Genomic DNA, 13,966 nt, shown 5'->3' with positions numbered 1-13,966 from the left:
TAGGAGTTTGTGCGCAGTTATGACTTATTATATGTTTATTATGTGCTTGTTTTATACAGATAATTTTTAGAAGTACTTTATGTACTCTTGATTTATTGGTTATATCTAATTGAGCAGCTTAGTGGGGGTTATGCTATTCATGCTTTTGTTAGCAGATGATTATATTATTGAGCTTACTTTTTATAGCAAGTATTATTATATGAGCTTGCTTTCTTATGATCTTTTTACATTATATAGTTTGTGCAATATTCTTTTTATATTCGTTGAGTTGCTGTACTCATTCTCTTATTTTTCCTTTTATTTCTAGGTTAGTAGGCATAGGATATATCGTGTTGCCAGTCATACTCGTTTGTATGTTCTTTTCAAATTTATTGGTTTATTTTTAGCTGCATCTGTTTATAGTTTTATTCTCTCATCAAATCTTTGAGTATCTTGTTTAATTTATAGTGTGTGTATAACTATGCGTGCGAAGGATATCAACATGTTTTTTTTTATTTTTAGAAATTAATATTTCCTCAAATAAACATATTACTATATCCCGTAAACGTCTAAATTTTTCCCATTTTTAATTTTCCTTTTAACTGAATACTATAATCTGATTGGGAAGTCTGAACTCTAGAGGTAAAATCTTAAAAAAAATTAAATTAAATATTATAATATAATTGGGAAGCCTAAATTCTAGGGGTATAAAGTAAAAAAAAAAAAATAGTTTAAACGCTAGATATTAGTGATCACTCTTTTTTTTTTAATTTTTTTTTAATTTAATTTGTTTAATTTTATCTTGCTTCCTAATTGTGTTAAATAAAAAAATATATTTAGGATTCAGACTTCAAGAATATAATATTTAGTAAAAAAAATAAAACAAAAAATATAAGTATTATATGGGATATAATGATATATTTATGGGTATAATAATATATTTGAGATTTATATTTGAACATACATTGACTCTATTAAATAAAATACAAAAATTACTCTCGTGAACAGCCGTGAACTGTGTAACGCGTAGAATATTAGTTATTTACCTATTAACATTTGGTAACGTAATGATTTTATATTAAATTAGTATTTGGGTTGACTTTAATTAATTTGCATCAATTATTTTTTATATATGATTATGGATATATTTATAAAGAAAATCCTGTTTTTTTATTTTTGTTAAATTTTGTGTTTTGAGTTTTCTTAAGGAAAAACTTATTTTAATGTCCAACATCTCCCTCTCCATTGTTGTCTTGTCGGCATCAATCTTTTCTGCCGTCACTGTCATGCTTCATTATGAGTATTTGAAATTCGAGCATATCTAAATTCCCAGTCAAGATTTTTTTTTAAATAAATAAATGGAATTATAATATAAAATTTATTGACTAATTAAATTAATTTAAGATTTAAATAATCATTCCAACAAATTTGGTTAAATTAAATGGATAAAAATATTAAAGGGCATTTTTTTAAAAAATTATAGAAGGAACATCTTATTTGATTTTTTTATCAAAAGATATCCACACTATTATTCAATCATGCATAAATATACAACTGCTGTTACTATGCCTTCACGGGCTGGATCAACTGGAAGGATATCTGACATTTACAACGGAAGTTTATGGGTTGAGGGTCGTCAGTTACATACGAGCATAAAATCTCGGTTTGTTGCGCTTCAAATTTCACTGGACCCCAGTCACCCCTCCTGCCCAACTTAACCGTGATTTACTCTCTCTTGATATATGTGGAGCCGGACCTGGGAACCGTTAAGGTGACGGTTCCACCTTTTACAACAACTACTCTTTAGTATTATTTAATTATGTTATCTCTGGTTTAATTTTTGAATTGTTCGGATTTGAACTATAAAATTGTATTTTTTATACATCTCGCACAGATGCAGATATAATTTCGTAATTATTATAATATAAATATTAAATATATAAATTAAATTTATATTATAATAATTACGAATTCATATTTGTTACAATATGAAATTTAAAATTTTGATGAAAAATAATAAAATTAAACTGTGATAAAGGATAATTAAATAATTGTATACAACTTAATATTAAGTAAAATAAAATATCCTTTTAAGAAAAAAAATTAAAATGATACATCCTAAATGATTAAAAAAATTGCCTTTTGCCCAATTTAAATCACCTCTCGACTTTTGCACAATTTAAATTGATTTAGCCAGATTATTTTATTAAATAAGCTTTAAAAAAATATAAAGAGCGATTTCATTGACTAATCTATGTTGGCTTAAACATTCAAGTTGATTGAGTCAACTTGAACATTAAATTTAACCAATTGAACAATTGGTCTGGAACTCATTCAATTCGATTGCGATTAGCTCGTTGTAGCCACATGGGCGTTGAACAAGACAAATAAACACATTCAAGTCCTCATTTATTACAAATAATTTATTTTTGTTGTCGACGGTTAATTGAATTTGATTTTTCAACTCTCAGCAGTTCACTAGCAATTGGGCGAAGAACCGCGGCGAAATCGGCGACGGCGGCGGCACGCCGAACAACCCGCCCGTGCTCTCCTCCTCCACGTCCCACACGCTGCTCCAGCTCGAAGGCGACAAGGGTCGGACGAGGAGGAGGTCGTCGACCGCCTCCGCATGCGCCGATCGCTCCTTCTTCATCGTCCTCGATTCCTCCGTCTCCGTCGATCTTTTCCTTTTCCCCGCCGATGCCGGAGACGGAGGCAGCGTGGGAGGGAGGGGATCCGCCGATTGTCCGGCTGAGCAGCCGATCTCGTTGGGGAAGTTGAGGATGGCCTTGCGGCCGCGCATCTGGAAGGCGGCGCGGTCGTAGGCTCGGGCGGCGTCCACGGCGGCGTCGAAGGTCCCCAGCCAGACGCGAGCGCCACGGCGACTAGGGTCGCGGATCTCCGCAGCGAACTTGCCCCACGGGCGCAGGCGGACGCCGCGGTACCGCCGTTCGGAGGGAGCGCGATCCTCCGCATCGGAAGCCCGGTCGATGTTTCGGGAGGGGGGTGCGGCGACGCTGAGGGAGGACCACGGATCTGAGGTCGAAAGCGTCCGATCGGGAGCGGCGAAGCTGATCATAGGGGCGGCCGGCGAGGGGAAGCGGAAGGATGCAGTGTCGAAGGAAGGCGCCTGAGGGAGGTCGGCGAGGAGGTGCTCGCGGATGAGATCGAGCACCGCATCGCCGCCGGAGCTCCCGCCGAGAAGTGAGTTCATACTAAAATCGGTAAAGTGCAGATCAAGACGAAACGGAAAAGGCACGAACTCAACGCAGAGAAGACACCTTTATGCGGGGGCTATTTAAAGGAATAAAATGATTTTTTTAAAAAATGGTACGGGAAATTAGTGGGACCGGATCTTCGTCGCGACTTAGCTCACTCACTATGGAGAACAGAATACGAATCGGTCATGCAATTGTGGACTTAGCTCACTTTGCAGAATAGGAAGCGGTCTTCGAACCGTGATGTGGTCCACGAAATCGAACCGGGTTCAACTAATTATTTGGGTCAATCGAGATCTAGAGGAGCAATATGATAAATGCTATGCACCAGGAGCAATTGCTTCATCTGTACGGAGTGAATAGGAAAAAAATATATAATGTTTTAATTAAAAAATTATCATCTTTGTTTATGTTAGGATGAAAATGGAAAACAAATTTAATGTGTTCCCATCGGAGGATCTCTTCAACTTGATGACGAACACGGCATTCACATCGATAAAGATAAAGACACGAAATTAATAAGCAAAGCAGACACTAGACAGGTGCTCGATGTACGTGGTCCTTTCATGTCACTCTCGCAGCTCTTACCCTAAATGGATAAGATCTTTCTTTTTTTAATATATATTTTAAAATAAAAATAAATAAATAAATATGCAAGACGATGAATGACGAAGGTAGATATGAAGATGGAGAAGTAAAATAACATTTGATGAAAGAAGATTCGACGACAAAATCTAGCTGTGCCAATTTAGATTGAAGCGTACACACTGACCAGTAGTCAAACCCCACTTCGAAAGATCGCAGCCGTTTAGCTCCATTAAGGATGTGCCATCGGACGATTGAAATTCAGCCGACATGGCACTTATTTTGCCCTCTAAGAATCTGTCTGAACCAAGTAAAGAATGGAAGTGGCATAGAGAGCCGTGCACGTGCGATCGTGAGTGAATACTTCTTTAGTTTGTAAATTTTGACATGAATTTAGAGTGACTTTTATTCATCCAATAAATTATCGGTATAATATTATTTTATTTCATATCAAATATTTTCTCTATTTTTTTTAGTTTTTAATATAATAATAACGTAAACTTTTGAATGAAATATAACACGTATAACATCAAAAGCAGACGGATGCTAATTTGTTTTGTTAGAGTTAAAAAATAAAAGTAATATAAAATTAAGGATTTTGGTCAAAGTCGGAAATTTTGACACCGACAACATCTTGATCGTTTCCGATTAGTTTGACACTGGAAGACATTGCCACTTTGGAGTTAGTGTTTGACTTCATCAGCTTAAACGTGTGGCTGCATCACAACCGTCGATTCGAACCATTAAAATTACTCGAATGAAAAGTTCTGTAAAATTGTGTTTCACATTCAAATGTCGGTGTTAGATATTTACAAATAAGATGATCTTAGTTAAATTAATTAGAATCTATAAAATAATATAATTAATTAAATATGATGCATGAGTTTAATATAAGATTTTTATGGTTTTGCTCTTAGGTTTTATCCAAAATATCTCATTCTAATAAAGATATCATGTATCCTTTTTAACCCCATGATTTTATCAAATCTTTCCAATGTGGGACTTTGATTGAAACCCAATAATCCTCCCCTCAAACGAAGGATCACAATTACTCTCATAGTCCGGGTCTCCCGCGAGCATCCGGTCAAACCCAACATCTATCATGCATTCATATTATGTTGATCATACATATGTTGTGTGTGCACTTGTGCCAGGTGTATGGTTGGTAGCATCATGATGATTCTACCTATGTTGAATGTCGAATGTTGAATGTCTACATTATAATATTTGTGGTATTATCCTGTCAACTAATTCTTCTATTAGTGGGTGACTGACCCATTAGGATGATGATAGAGTTGACTATGGATTTGATTTGCTTACTGGGTTGTTATACCCTAGGCTACCCACAGTGATATGTGGTAGAAAGATCTCGTGCAGTCTCTAGCTGGATAGTTAGGTGCCTTGGGCACTTATGTATTGTTGTGGTGGAGCGTTGCTCCCACATGTTATGGATCGTTTGTGGTGGAGCGTTGCTCCCACATATTGTGGAGTGCTTGTAGTGGAGTATTGCTCCCATATAGATATTGTAGATACATATTTCGGATTATTTGTGGTAGAGCGTTGCTCCCACATATGGAGGATTTCTTGTGATAGAGCGTTGCTCCCACATATGTGGTATTTCGTGTGATGGAGTGTTGCTCTCACACTGGAGGATCTATTTTTTAGTGATTTTTATTGTTGGTGATTATATTTCAGATTTATTGTCAGGGATCCTATGGTTAGGAATGTCTGTGATACGGACATTATGTGTCTTGATTTTACCATTAGGGCTTGGGAAGCCTTACATGTTTTCAGGGACTCGATGAATTTGATATTCCTAGGATGTTTGGATCGGTTTCCACTGTCTTTGTTGACGATGTTGTGATCTATTTCGGATCCGAGGTAAGTCACGTACACCATCTTCGCATAGTTCTAGAGATGTTTTGACTGAAACGTTTATATGTGAAGATCAGTAGTGCGTATTTTGGTTGTCTTCTGTGAGATGTTTGAGACATACGGTCACCAGTAGGAGTATACCGTGGTTCCACAGGAGATAGAGGTTGTTACCGTTGGGAGTAGATGGAGTCTATAGAGAAGGCTCGCAACTTCCTTGGTTTGGCTCGATATTTCCGGAGATACGTTGAAAGTTTCTCTCGGATTGCTATGCCACTTACACGCCTGACCAGGAAAGACGTGAAGTTCACTTGGACTGAGGATTATGAGATCAGCTTCCAGGAGCTGAAGCGGAGACTAGTGTTGGCTCCGATTTTTGGTTTTTACCTTCTGGAGAGGACGGATTCGTGCTCTATACCGACGAATCTCTACAGGGTTTATGCGTTGTTTTGATGCAGCACGATAGAGTAGTCTCTTATGCTTCTCGTCAGTTGAAGGAGCATGAGAAGAACTACCTTGTACATGATCTGGAGCTAACCGCCATTATTTTGCCTTGAAGATTTGGCAGCAGCATCTGTTCGGTATTACATTTGAGATTCTCACTTACCATAAGAGTCTCAAATATCTGTTCACTTAGTAGGAAGTTTAATCTCCGACAGAGGAGATGGATGGAGTTCCTGAAGGATTTTGATTGTACCATTAGCTACCACCCGGGGAAAACTAATGTGGTTACCGATGCATTCAGCTAGAAGTCCAGAGGGACTTTGGCTTGCCACCGTACTTCAGTCACAGACTTGGTTCAGGGTTTCTCCGAGTTAGACCTTGAGGAGCAGGGACAGACAGAGCAGGGTATTCTGTTTACCATGTTTGCTCAGTCGTCGGTCAAGACAAGGATCCGAGAGGCTCAGGCTGGTGATCAACATTTGCAGTTCATCAGCTACCAGATAGCTTACCGGCTGGCACTACCATTGTACCTGGCAGGTGTTAACGACGTATTCCACGTATCTATGCTGAGGAGATACATATCCGACCCGACACATGTGCTGACAGATATCTCAGTTCCCGTTAAGCCTGACGTCACTTATGAGGAGATTCCGGTACGGTTCTGGACCGGAAAGAGCGTTAGCTGCGCAACAAGACTATCCGGCTGGTTAAAGTCGGATGGCAGCATCATACGGACGAGGAGGCTACTTGGAAGCTCGAGGATACTATCCGAGCTCGATATCCCCATCTTTCCACTTGAGGTATGTAAGTTATGGTTCTGTTCAGCATTTATACTGTTTGTCTGTTGTTAGTATTTGCTGATGGTAGATAACGAAATTTGGGGACCAAATTTTTATTAGTGGGGGAGAATGTAAAATACCGAAAAAGGGCGAAAAATAATACGGGAATTTTTCAAAATTTTTGGAAATTTTTCGGAAATTTTTCGGAACTCGTATGGACGAGTTAATGGAGATAAAAACGGGGTCCGGGAAAACCTATTTAGGCTACCCTATTTTAACGAGGAAAAGTTGAATTTTCTTTTATATTTCTTTTTCTTTTTCTTTTCTTCTTTTCCTCTCCCGTGCCATAACTGTTCCCCCTCTTTTCTTCTCCCCTCACTCTGCGCCGATCACTTCTCCTCTCCTCTGCCCGACGCCGACGACGCCGGGGAACAGAGAGCCGGCCAACTCCCTCTCCCCTGCGCTCGCACACTGCCGATCCGTGCCCTAGCGCCGCTGTTGTCGCCACAGCCGACGCGGCCGAGACCCCCTTCTTTTCCTCCTCGCCGAGCGACGACGCCGATCGCCAGCCGCTGCTCACCGTGCCCTAGATCGGCGTCGCACGGAGCAGCGCCGACCCACCACAGATCGCCTCCCCTGTGCCTTAGTGTCGGCTATTCTTCTCTTCTTCTCTGCGCACAGACATCGACCAAGCGCCACCACCGATTCGGCCGAGCCCTAGTTTTTCCTTTGCGTGCCACTGCCGAGTGTGAGTTTGCTTCTCCCCTCTGTTCTCAGCGTCTCACCGTCGTGTCTCTACTCGGATTGGTTTCGGACAGGAGCAAGGAGCACGGAGCCGAGGCCCTCTTTCCCCCTGCCCTAGTGTTGGCTGCCATCTTCCCTTGTGCCCTAGCATCAGTGGCCAGATCCTTATTTTTCTTACTCTCTGATCTCCGGCGATTTTGAAGGTAAGGTGGGTTGGAATTTGGTCGTTGTTGGATTTGTTATCTCTATTTCTTGATCTCAATCTGATTTGACTAGTGGACAAGATTTCCAGTAGGGTTGATGTGGATTGTTCTTGGTTCCAGCAGCAATGTTTTCAGCCGTGTGTCAACAGGGGATTCTTCGACTTAGGATTAATAGTGATACATCCACATCCAGATTTAGGTGAGTTTAGAGGTGATTTTCTTCTACTTAGAATTTCATTAGTAGTAATGGATTGTACCCGTGGATTAGTTTGTATTAGATTGATAAATGAATATGTTGGATCTCATTTGGATTAGTTAATTGATGATCCAATTAGGGTTTATAATTGAATCTGGATTTATGTTAGCTCTTCGAAGATTTGATTTTGCTAATTTATTTATATGTAATTAGCTAAATCTTGATACCATGTATTACAGGACTGATTCGAGACGAGCGTCTTGACGTTGCATTTGACTGGATTGGACCTGCTATTGGAGGCGAGTACCTTGACTTATCTTTGATAATGTCATGTTGATATGTTTAGTAGGATATAGCCTTTAGTAATAATTATGTTCGTTCTTGTTCCGATATGTCACTACCAGATACTTGTTACATACTTGTTTTTTCACCTGTTATGCATTTTATGTTAGTACCCACATGATTATATATATGCTCAAATGGTAGTGGCATACCATGCTTCATTATGCTCAGGACCTAGGTTTTTATATCCTACCTGACCTGTGCACCTTAGGTCTTTAGATTTGACCATCGATACTACGGTACATATTTTATATATATGGATATTGTTATGCTGATCAGGTTATTGCCATGTTTAGTATCATGCATCATCTCGCATGATTGAATGCTGTGCGATAGTCTGCTCCATTATTGTCGAGCACATCGTCAGTTACATGTATCTGTACACACCACCACTCATGGATTAGTGGTAGATTAGACAGGTGTATGACAGTTTTGCTGTTTGGCTCCGTTGGTCTGGTGACTCAGCGTGGTAGCCGACAGACAGTTCCGCCCTGTTTGGCTCCGCTGGTTTAGTGTAGCAGCATGGTAGCCGGCAGGCAGTTGGACTTTGTTTGGCTCTGTTGGTTCGCTCATGGGTAATGTGACGCAGCGTGGTAGCCGGCAGAGATTCCTCCCCGTCATCGTGTACCGGGAGATGAGAGCATTGAGCTCCCCATTTATGATTTGGGGTAGGAGGATAGGTGTACTCCGACAGCATCCCGTCCACTCGGTCACTCATCAGGAGCAGTGACGGTAGAGTGCACGGTTGTCACATCTCTACCCACTCGGTCTCACCATTGTGTGTGAGATGGCTGACTGCGTCAGGGGTGACCATGTCATTGGCATCATACGCATTGATGCATTTATTGCTTGTGCTTGCTGCATTTATTTGCTGCATTTGGTTGGATGCATATGTTTGACATGCATACAGGATTTATGACACTCTCGGTATAACAACCTGACTATTCTGATAGGAGACCCTGGTGAGTACAGTGCTCTTCAGCACTTTCTGTTATGCATTACCAATTTTTGTCTAGGAGACTGTACTCCATTGTTATTATTGTCTGTTATAGCTTACTATACATGTCAACTGGTATCTGTTGAGTTGTTGAACTCACTCCCGTGGACACTATCTTTTTCAGGTACCAGGTCGTTATGGAGTCGCTTGGAGTATCCTGTCTGCTGGTCCCCACGTCACATCAGAAGACCTGTCTCCGCTTGTGTTTATTTTGTTTTGCTATACGAAATTTTTGTATTTGGCTTTGTGTTTCGATTTTATTTCCGGAGTGTTATTTTGTTGTGTGGTGTAAGCCTAGCCGGCTAGCAGTGTTTTGTTTTATTTGTATGAGCTTGTATTTATGTTTTTCCGCTGTGTTGGTTTTGATTTCAGCCGAGTGGCCTGATAAAAATATATATAACTGCGTGGTTGTTGTTATATTTGTCCAGTCGTGTAGGCTGAGATTATTAACTGCGTGGTTGTGTATATATTCCAGTCGCATGTGGCTGATGTATATTGTGTCGGTAGAAATGCTTCAGATTGTCACCCGTATAGGGGAGGTGCTGCCGAAATTTCTTCGGGCAGAGACTTTTCCGGGGCGTGACAGTTATACTTCATTGTCTGAAATTGCTAATTCACAGTTTGTGCATGATTTATCACAGTTTATCACGATTCAAAATTATTTTTATATTTTAAAAAATTAAAATTTTATAAATTAACTAATAAAATTCTCTTAATTAATTAATAATTTATAAATTATTATTATTTAATCTATTACACACCTTTTTATATGAAAACAAAAACTTAGTTATTAAAAGACTAACTAACAATTATATATTTTAATATGATATAGATAAGATATTTTGCCTTTTACCTAAGAGATCTAGGTTCATATCTCTATAGTAGCAGTTTTTTTTAACAAATTTATATATATATATATATATTAAAATTGAAAAAAAAGATAGCATATATATTAAAATTAAAAAATAAATAAAAAAATACGGTTCTGGTTATTTTACCTATGGTTCAGGCCGGGTCCGCCCGTGGACAGATCTACTCACAAATGAAAAGCGAGCGCCAAGTGTACATATATTTTTCTTTATTTTTTAAAAGAGAAATGATATTCATCTAGAAAATTCATCTAGATAGACACATAAATGATGGGCCCACAAAAAGTGAAATGGTGGGTCCCATCATTTATGTGTCTATCTAGATGAATTTTCTAGATGAAAATTCTAGATGAGTATCACAACTCTTTTTAAAATTTATGATTTAGTATTTAGAATTTAGATTATAGTATTAAAGTAAAAAAATTAAATATGATGTTCACTTTTAGAATTGTTACGCTGACCGAGTCATAGTAGAGCGCGCCAGTTCATTGCACGACGGGGGTGGGCCGATCTTTATCTTGACGGAATAAAAAATTTTCAATCCAATTCAACCCAACTTAAAGCAGATTGCGAGTTAGATAGATCAGCGGCGTAGAATGGCAGTTGAAAAAATTCTATCAAAACCATCATTTACCCTTGAAAGTTAAAACTGTAAGACTCCAACCAAAATAAAAAAAAATAGTAAAAATTTTATGTTTGTGGTACGGATTAAACAAGTTAACCCATGAACGTATCAGTGAATTTCGTCCGATAGTAAATGATGGACCTACGTAACTTTAAATCCCTTCAAATTAAAATTTATGGATCTTTGTGAAAAATGCCACTCTTCCTCGTCAACCTTCTTGCGAGTTTATTAAGGCAAACCCCGATAAAAAAAATAATTAAAGGAAACCACAATGAAGGTAAGGAAAGGCCTCCACTTCATTTATTATTCTCCACTACAATTATTTTAATACAAGGCCGGAATATTTAATTTACCAAACTTCGATCCACACTATTTTATTTAAGTTTTTTTTCCCAAACAACATGAATACTGTCTGAAAGTATGGAGAAATAATTGTAATGACGAATCTAGAAATTTAAGTATAGAAAAATAATTGTGAAGGATAAATGTAATGACAAATTCATGAATTTAAATATGGAGAAATAATCACGATGAACAAAAGAGAGTATCCGGCTGAATCCATCCCGAGGCAAATGTAATGGACGGTCGACTTTAAGTTGTGAGGGAGACCTCGTATTAATAATTTTTTTTTTCCTACAATAATAGAGGAAAGAAAAGGATGTCAATTATAAAATCATAGATTGAGATTTACATCTGTTTAAACGTGGAATGTTTAAATTATATTCTAATCGAACTATTTAATTACTTAAAAATTATTGAGCAGAAAGTATGATTTCCCTTAAAATATGAAGACAACATAATTATCTTCACGTGCTAGAAAAACAAGGAACCTTCAAAGAAACACACGAGCCAGGGAGGCCAAGAAAGCTTCGAATCGAACTCATCGCCTTCTCCCCTTCCTTCCGCCCATATATAAACCTCCACTCCTTCCCTTTCCTCTCATCGGCCATCGCCATCGCCATCGCCATTGCCATCGCCTCCGTCCGAAACCCCCAAATCGCTCGCTACCCTAACACCTAGTGATGTCCGGCAGAGCCGACGCCGAGCTCGGCCTCCTCGACGACCCCGATCTCTTTCCGCTTCTGCCGGCCATCGGTTGCTCCGGATCCGTGCCCCTTCCTTTCCTCCCCGATGACTCCGACGATATGCTCGTCTTCGGTGCCCTCGCCGACGCCTTCCGCTTCGGATGGACCCCCTCGCCCTCGCCCTCGCCCTCATCCGCCGAAGCCCCCGATCCCTCCGCGCTGCCGACGATGTCGTCCGCCACCAGGGGACGGCACTACCGCGGGGTGAGGCAGCGGCCCTGGGGGAAGTTCGCGGCCGAGATCCGCGACCCGGGGCGCAACGGGGCGCGGGTGTGGCTGGGGACATTCGAGACGGCGGAGGACGCCGCTTTCGCTTATGACCGCGCCGCCTTTCGGATCCGCGGCGCTAGGGCTCTGCTCAACTTTCCTCACCTCATCGGCTCGGCCGGTGATTCGCCTACCTGGTCTTCTTCCTCTAGTTCTTCCTCAGAAAAGCCGTCGCCCAAGCGGCGGAGGAAGAGAGCGACGGAAGCTGCTCCAATTGCCAGAGTGTCGCCCGCTGATCAGCCGGGGTTCCTCCCGGAGACCGAGCGATCGGGTAACGCCAACCATCTCTCGCCTCGGTAAGCTGAATGGGTCGAGGGTTTGTGCGTGTTCTCAATCTATTCAGATGTTCATTGTCCTTGGAGTTAATAAAATTATGGGCCAGGCGTAGGCCTGCTCTCGGCCCATGTAACGGCCCATCGCCGTTCGTAAATTCGAGTCCACCGGTCCGGTTTAAATCATTCGGCGATGCTCATCGAGTCGAACGTTAATTAATTTATAAAATTGCAGCGAATTTAAATTCGTCAAACGAGATGATGCAGTAGAAGAAATGAAGTGGCCGTCGACATCGTTGAACTACAGCATCAACCAGAGATTTATCACTCATGCACCATCAGCACCACTATGCCACTACCATCTCCCCGGATTGCGACGGCTAGCTGCAAGATAAACATACATACAAATATCTCCCCGGCTGCAAGATAAACATATATCTTCCCTACTACCACACCAAGTTGATTATGATGCACAACAAACTAATTTAAATCATGCATTAATTACATTGACTTTTTATCGCATTACAAAGTCAAAACGATCTCTATATATATATACTTCTACTACAAAGACATCCATGAGGCTCACATTAGTCACGATGGATAGACTTCCACTAAAATTTAAGATAAAGAAATTAATATAATCACTAATTGATAATTGTTTATTGTATTGCATTGCATTGCATTGCATGAACTAAACGATCCTTGTCGCTATTCGGACGTGATAAGATGGCGGTAGTGGAAGTTTGACCACCGCAATATCTTGCTACTGTTATTATAAATACCTACCTCGTTAGTTAATCCGAAGCACCATCACCAGCAGCTCGCATCGCGTGCCATAATAAATCATCATGTCTTCCACCACCACCACCACCACCAACTCCTTCCTCCTCCTCTTCTTCTCGTCGATTCTATGCTTCCAGTTATTTATAACTGTCTCGAATTCCAGCCCCTCCGACCAGACTGGGGGCGGCGCAACCAGCCCGGAGCAGCCAGCCGGAGGATCCGGCGGCGGTTCCGGCCCCGGGTGGGATTACAGGTGGGGGTGGGGGGCGAGCCCGGGGGCAGGCTGGGGTTATGGCTCCGGCTCCGGCCAAAGTCCTAGTGGAAGTGGGAAGGGGTTCGGGTACGGTTCCGGGTCTGGATACGGGTCTGGCTCCGGATTCGGTTACGGGTTCGGTGGAGCGGGCGGAGGCAGTGAGGCCGGGCGAGGAGGAGCTTATGGTTACGGAGGTGGATACGGCGGCGGCGGTGGTGGTGGAGGCGGCGGCGGCGGCGGATCGAGCTTCGGTGGAGGACGGCCGCCGCAGTTCTCGAATCGTAAATGTTGTTGATGTAAAATGAAGCCTAAAGATCATGACATTATGTCAAATAGCAGTACATGTGTTTTATAGCAACTATGTTCGATCATTCTGCCAACCTTGGCAAAGATATCAATACATAGATGGAAAATATTAATCTGCTTAGATTTCAAATAAAGATTTAGATTGGT

The 13,966-nt window shown here is 40.9% G+C and overlaps 3 protein-coding genes across 3 annotated transcripts; 2 read left to right on the top strand and 1 right to left on the bottom strand.

The window, feature by feature from the left end:
* Nucleotides 1-2,353: 2,353 nt before the first annotated feature.
* LOC122024191 (ethylene-responsive transcription factor ERF098-like) lies at nucleotides 2,354-3,245 on the bottom strand. The gene has a single exon (XM_042582752.1). It carries the CDS (start codon nucleotides 3,191-3,193, stop codon nucleotides 2,447-2,449), a length of 747 nt encoding a protein of 248 aa, XP_042438686.1. The 5' UTR covers nucleotides 3,194-3,245; the 3' UTR covers nucleotides 2,354-2,446.
* An 8,501-nt stretch (nucleotides 3,246-11,746) lies between these two features.
* Nucleotides 11,747-12,635, top strand: LOC122023995 (ethylene-responsive transcription factor 2-like). Its single transcript, XM_042582474.1, has one exon. The coding sequence runs from the start codon at nucleotides 11,876-11,878 to the stop codon at nucleotides 12,503-12,505; it is 630 nt and encodes a 209-aa protein (XP_042438408.1). The 5' UTR covers nucleotides 11,747-11,875; the 3' UTR covers nucleotides 12,506-12,635.
* Nucleotides 12,636-13,190: 555 nt separating this feature from the next.
* On the top strand, nucleotides 13,191-13,953 carry LOC122023996 (glycine-rich cell wall structural protein 2-like). The gene has a single exon (XM_042582475.1). It carries the CDS (start codon nucleotides 13,326-13,328, stop codon nucleotides 13,806-13,808), a length of 483 nt encoding a protein of 160 aa, XP_042438409.1. The 5' UTR covers nucleotides 13,191-13,325; the 3' UTR covers nucleotides 13,809-13,953.
* The last annotated feature ends 13 nt before the right edge of the window (nucleotides 13,954-13,966 follow it).

This window comes from Zingiber officinale, chromosome 9B (genome assembly GCF_018446385.1).
Source record: "Zingiber officinale cultivar Zhangliang chromosome 9B, Zo_v1.1, whole genome shotgun sequence".
NCBI classification, from domain to species: Eukaryota; Viridiplantae; Streptophyta; class Magnoliopsida; order Zingiberales; family Zingiberaceae; genus Zingiber; species Zingiber officinale.
The sequence above is the reverse complement of the archived record's forward strand: the minus strand, read 5'-3'. Positions and strand labels throughout refer to the sequence as shown.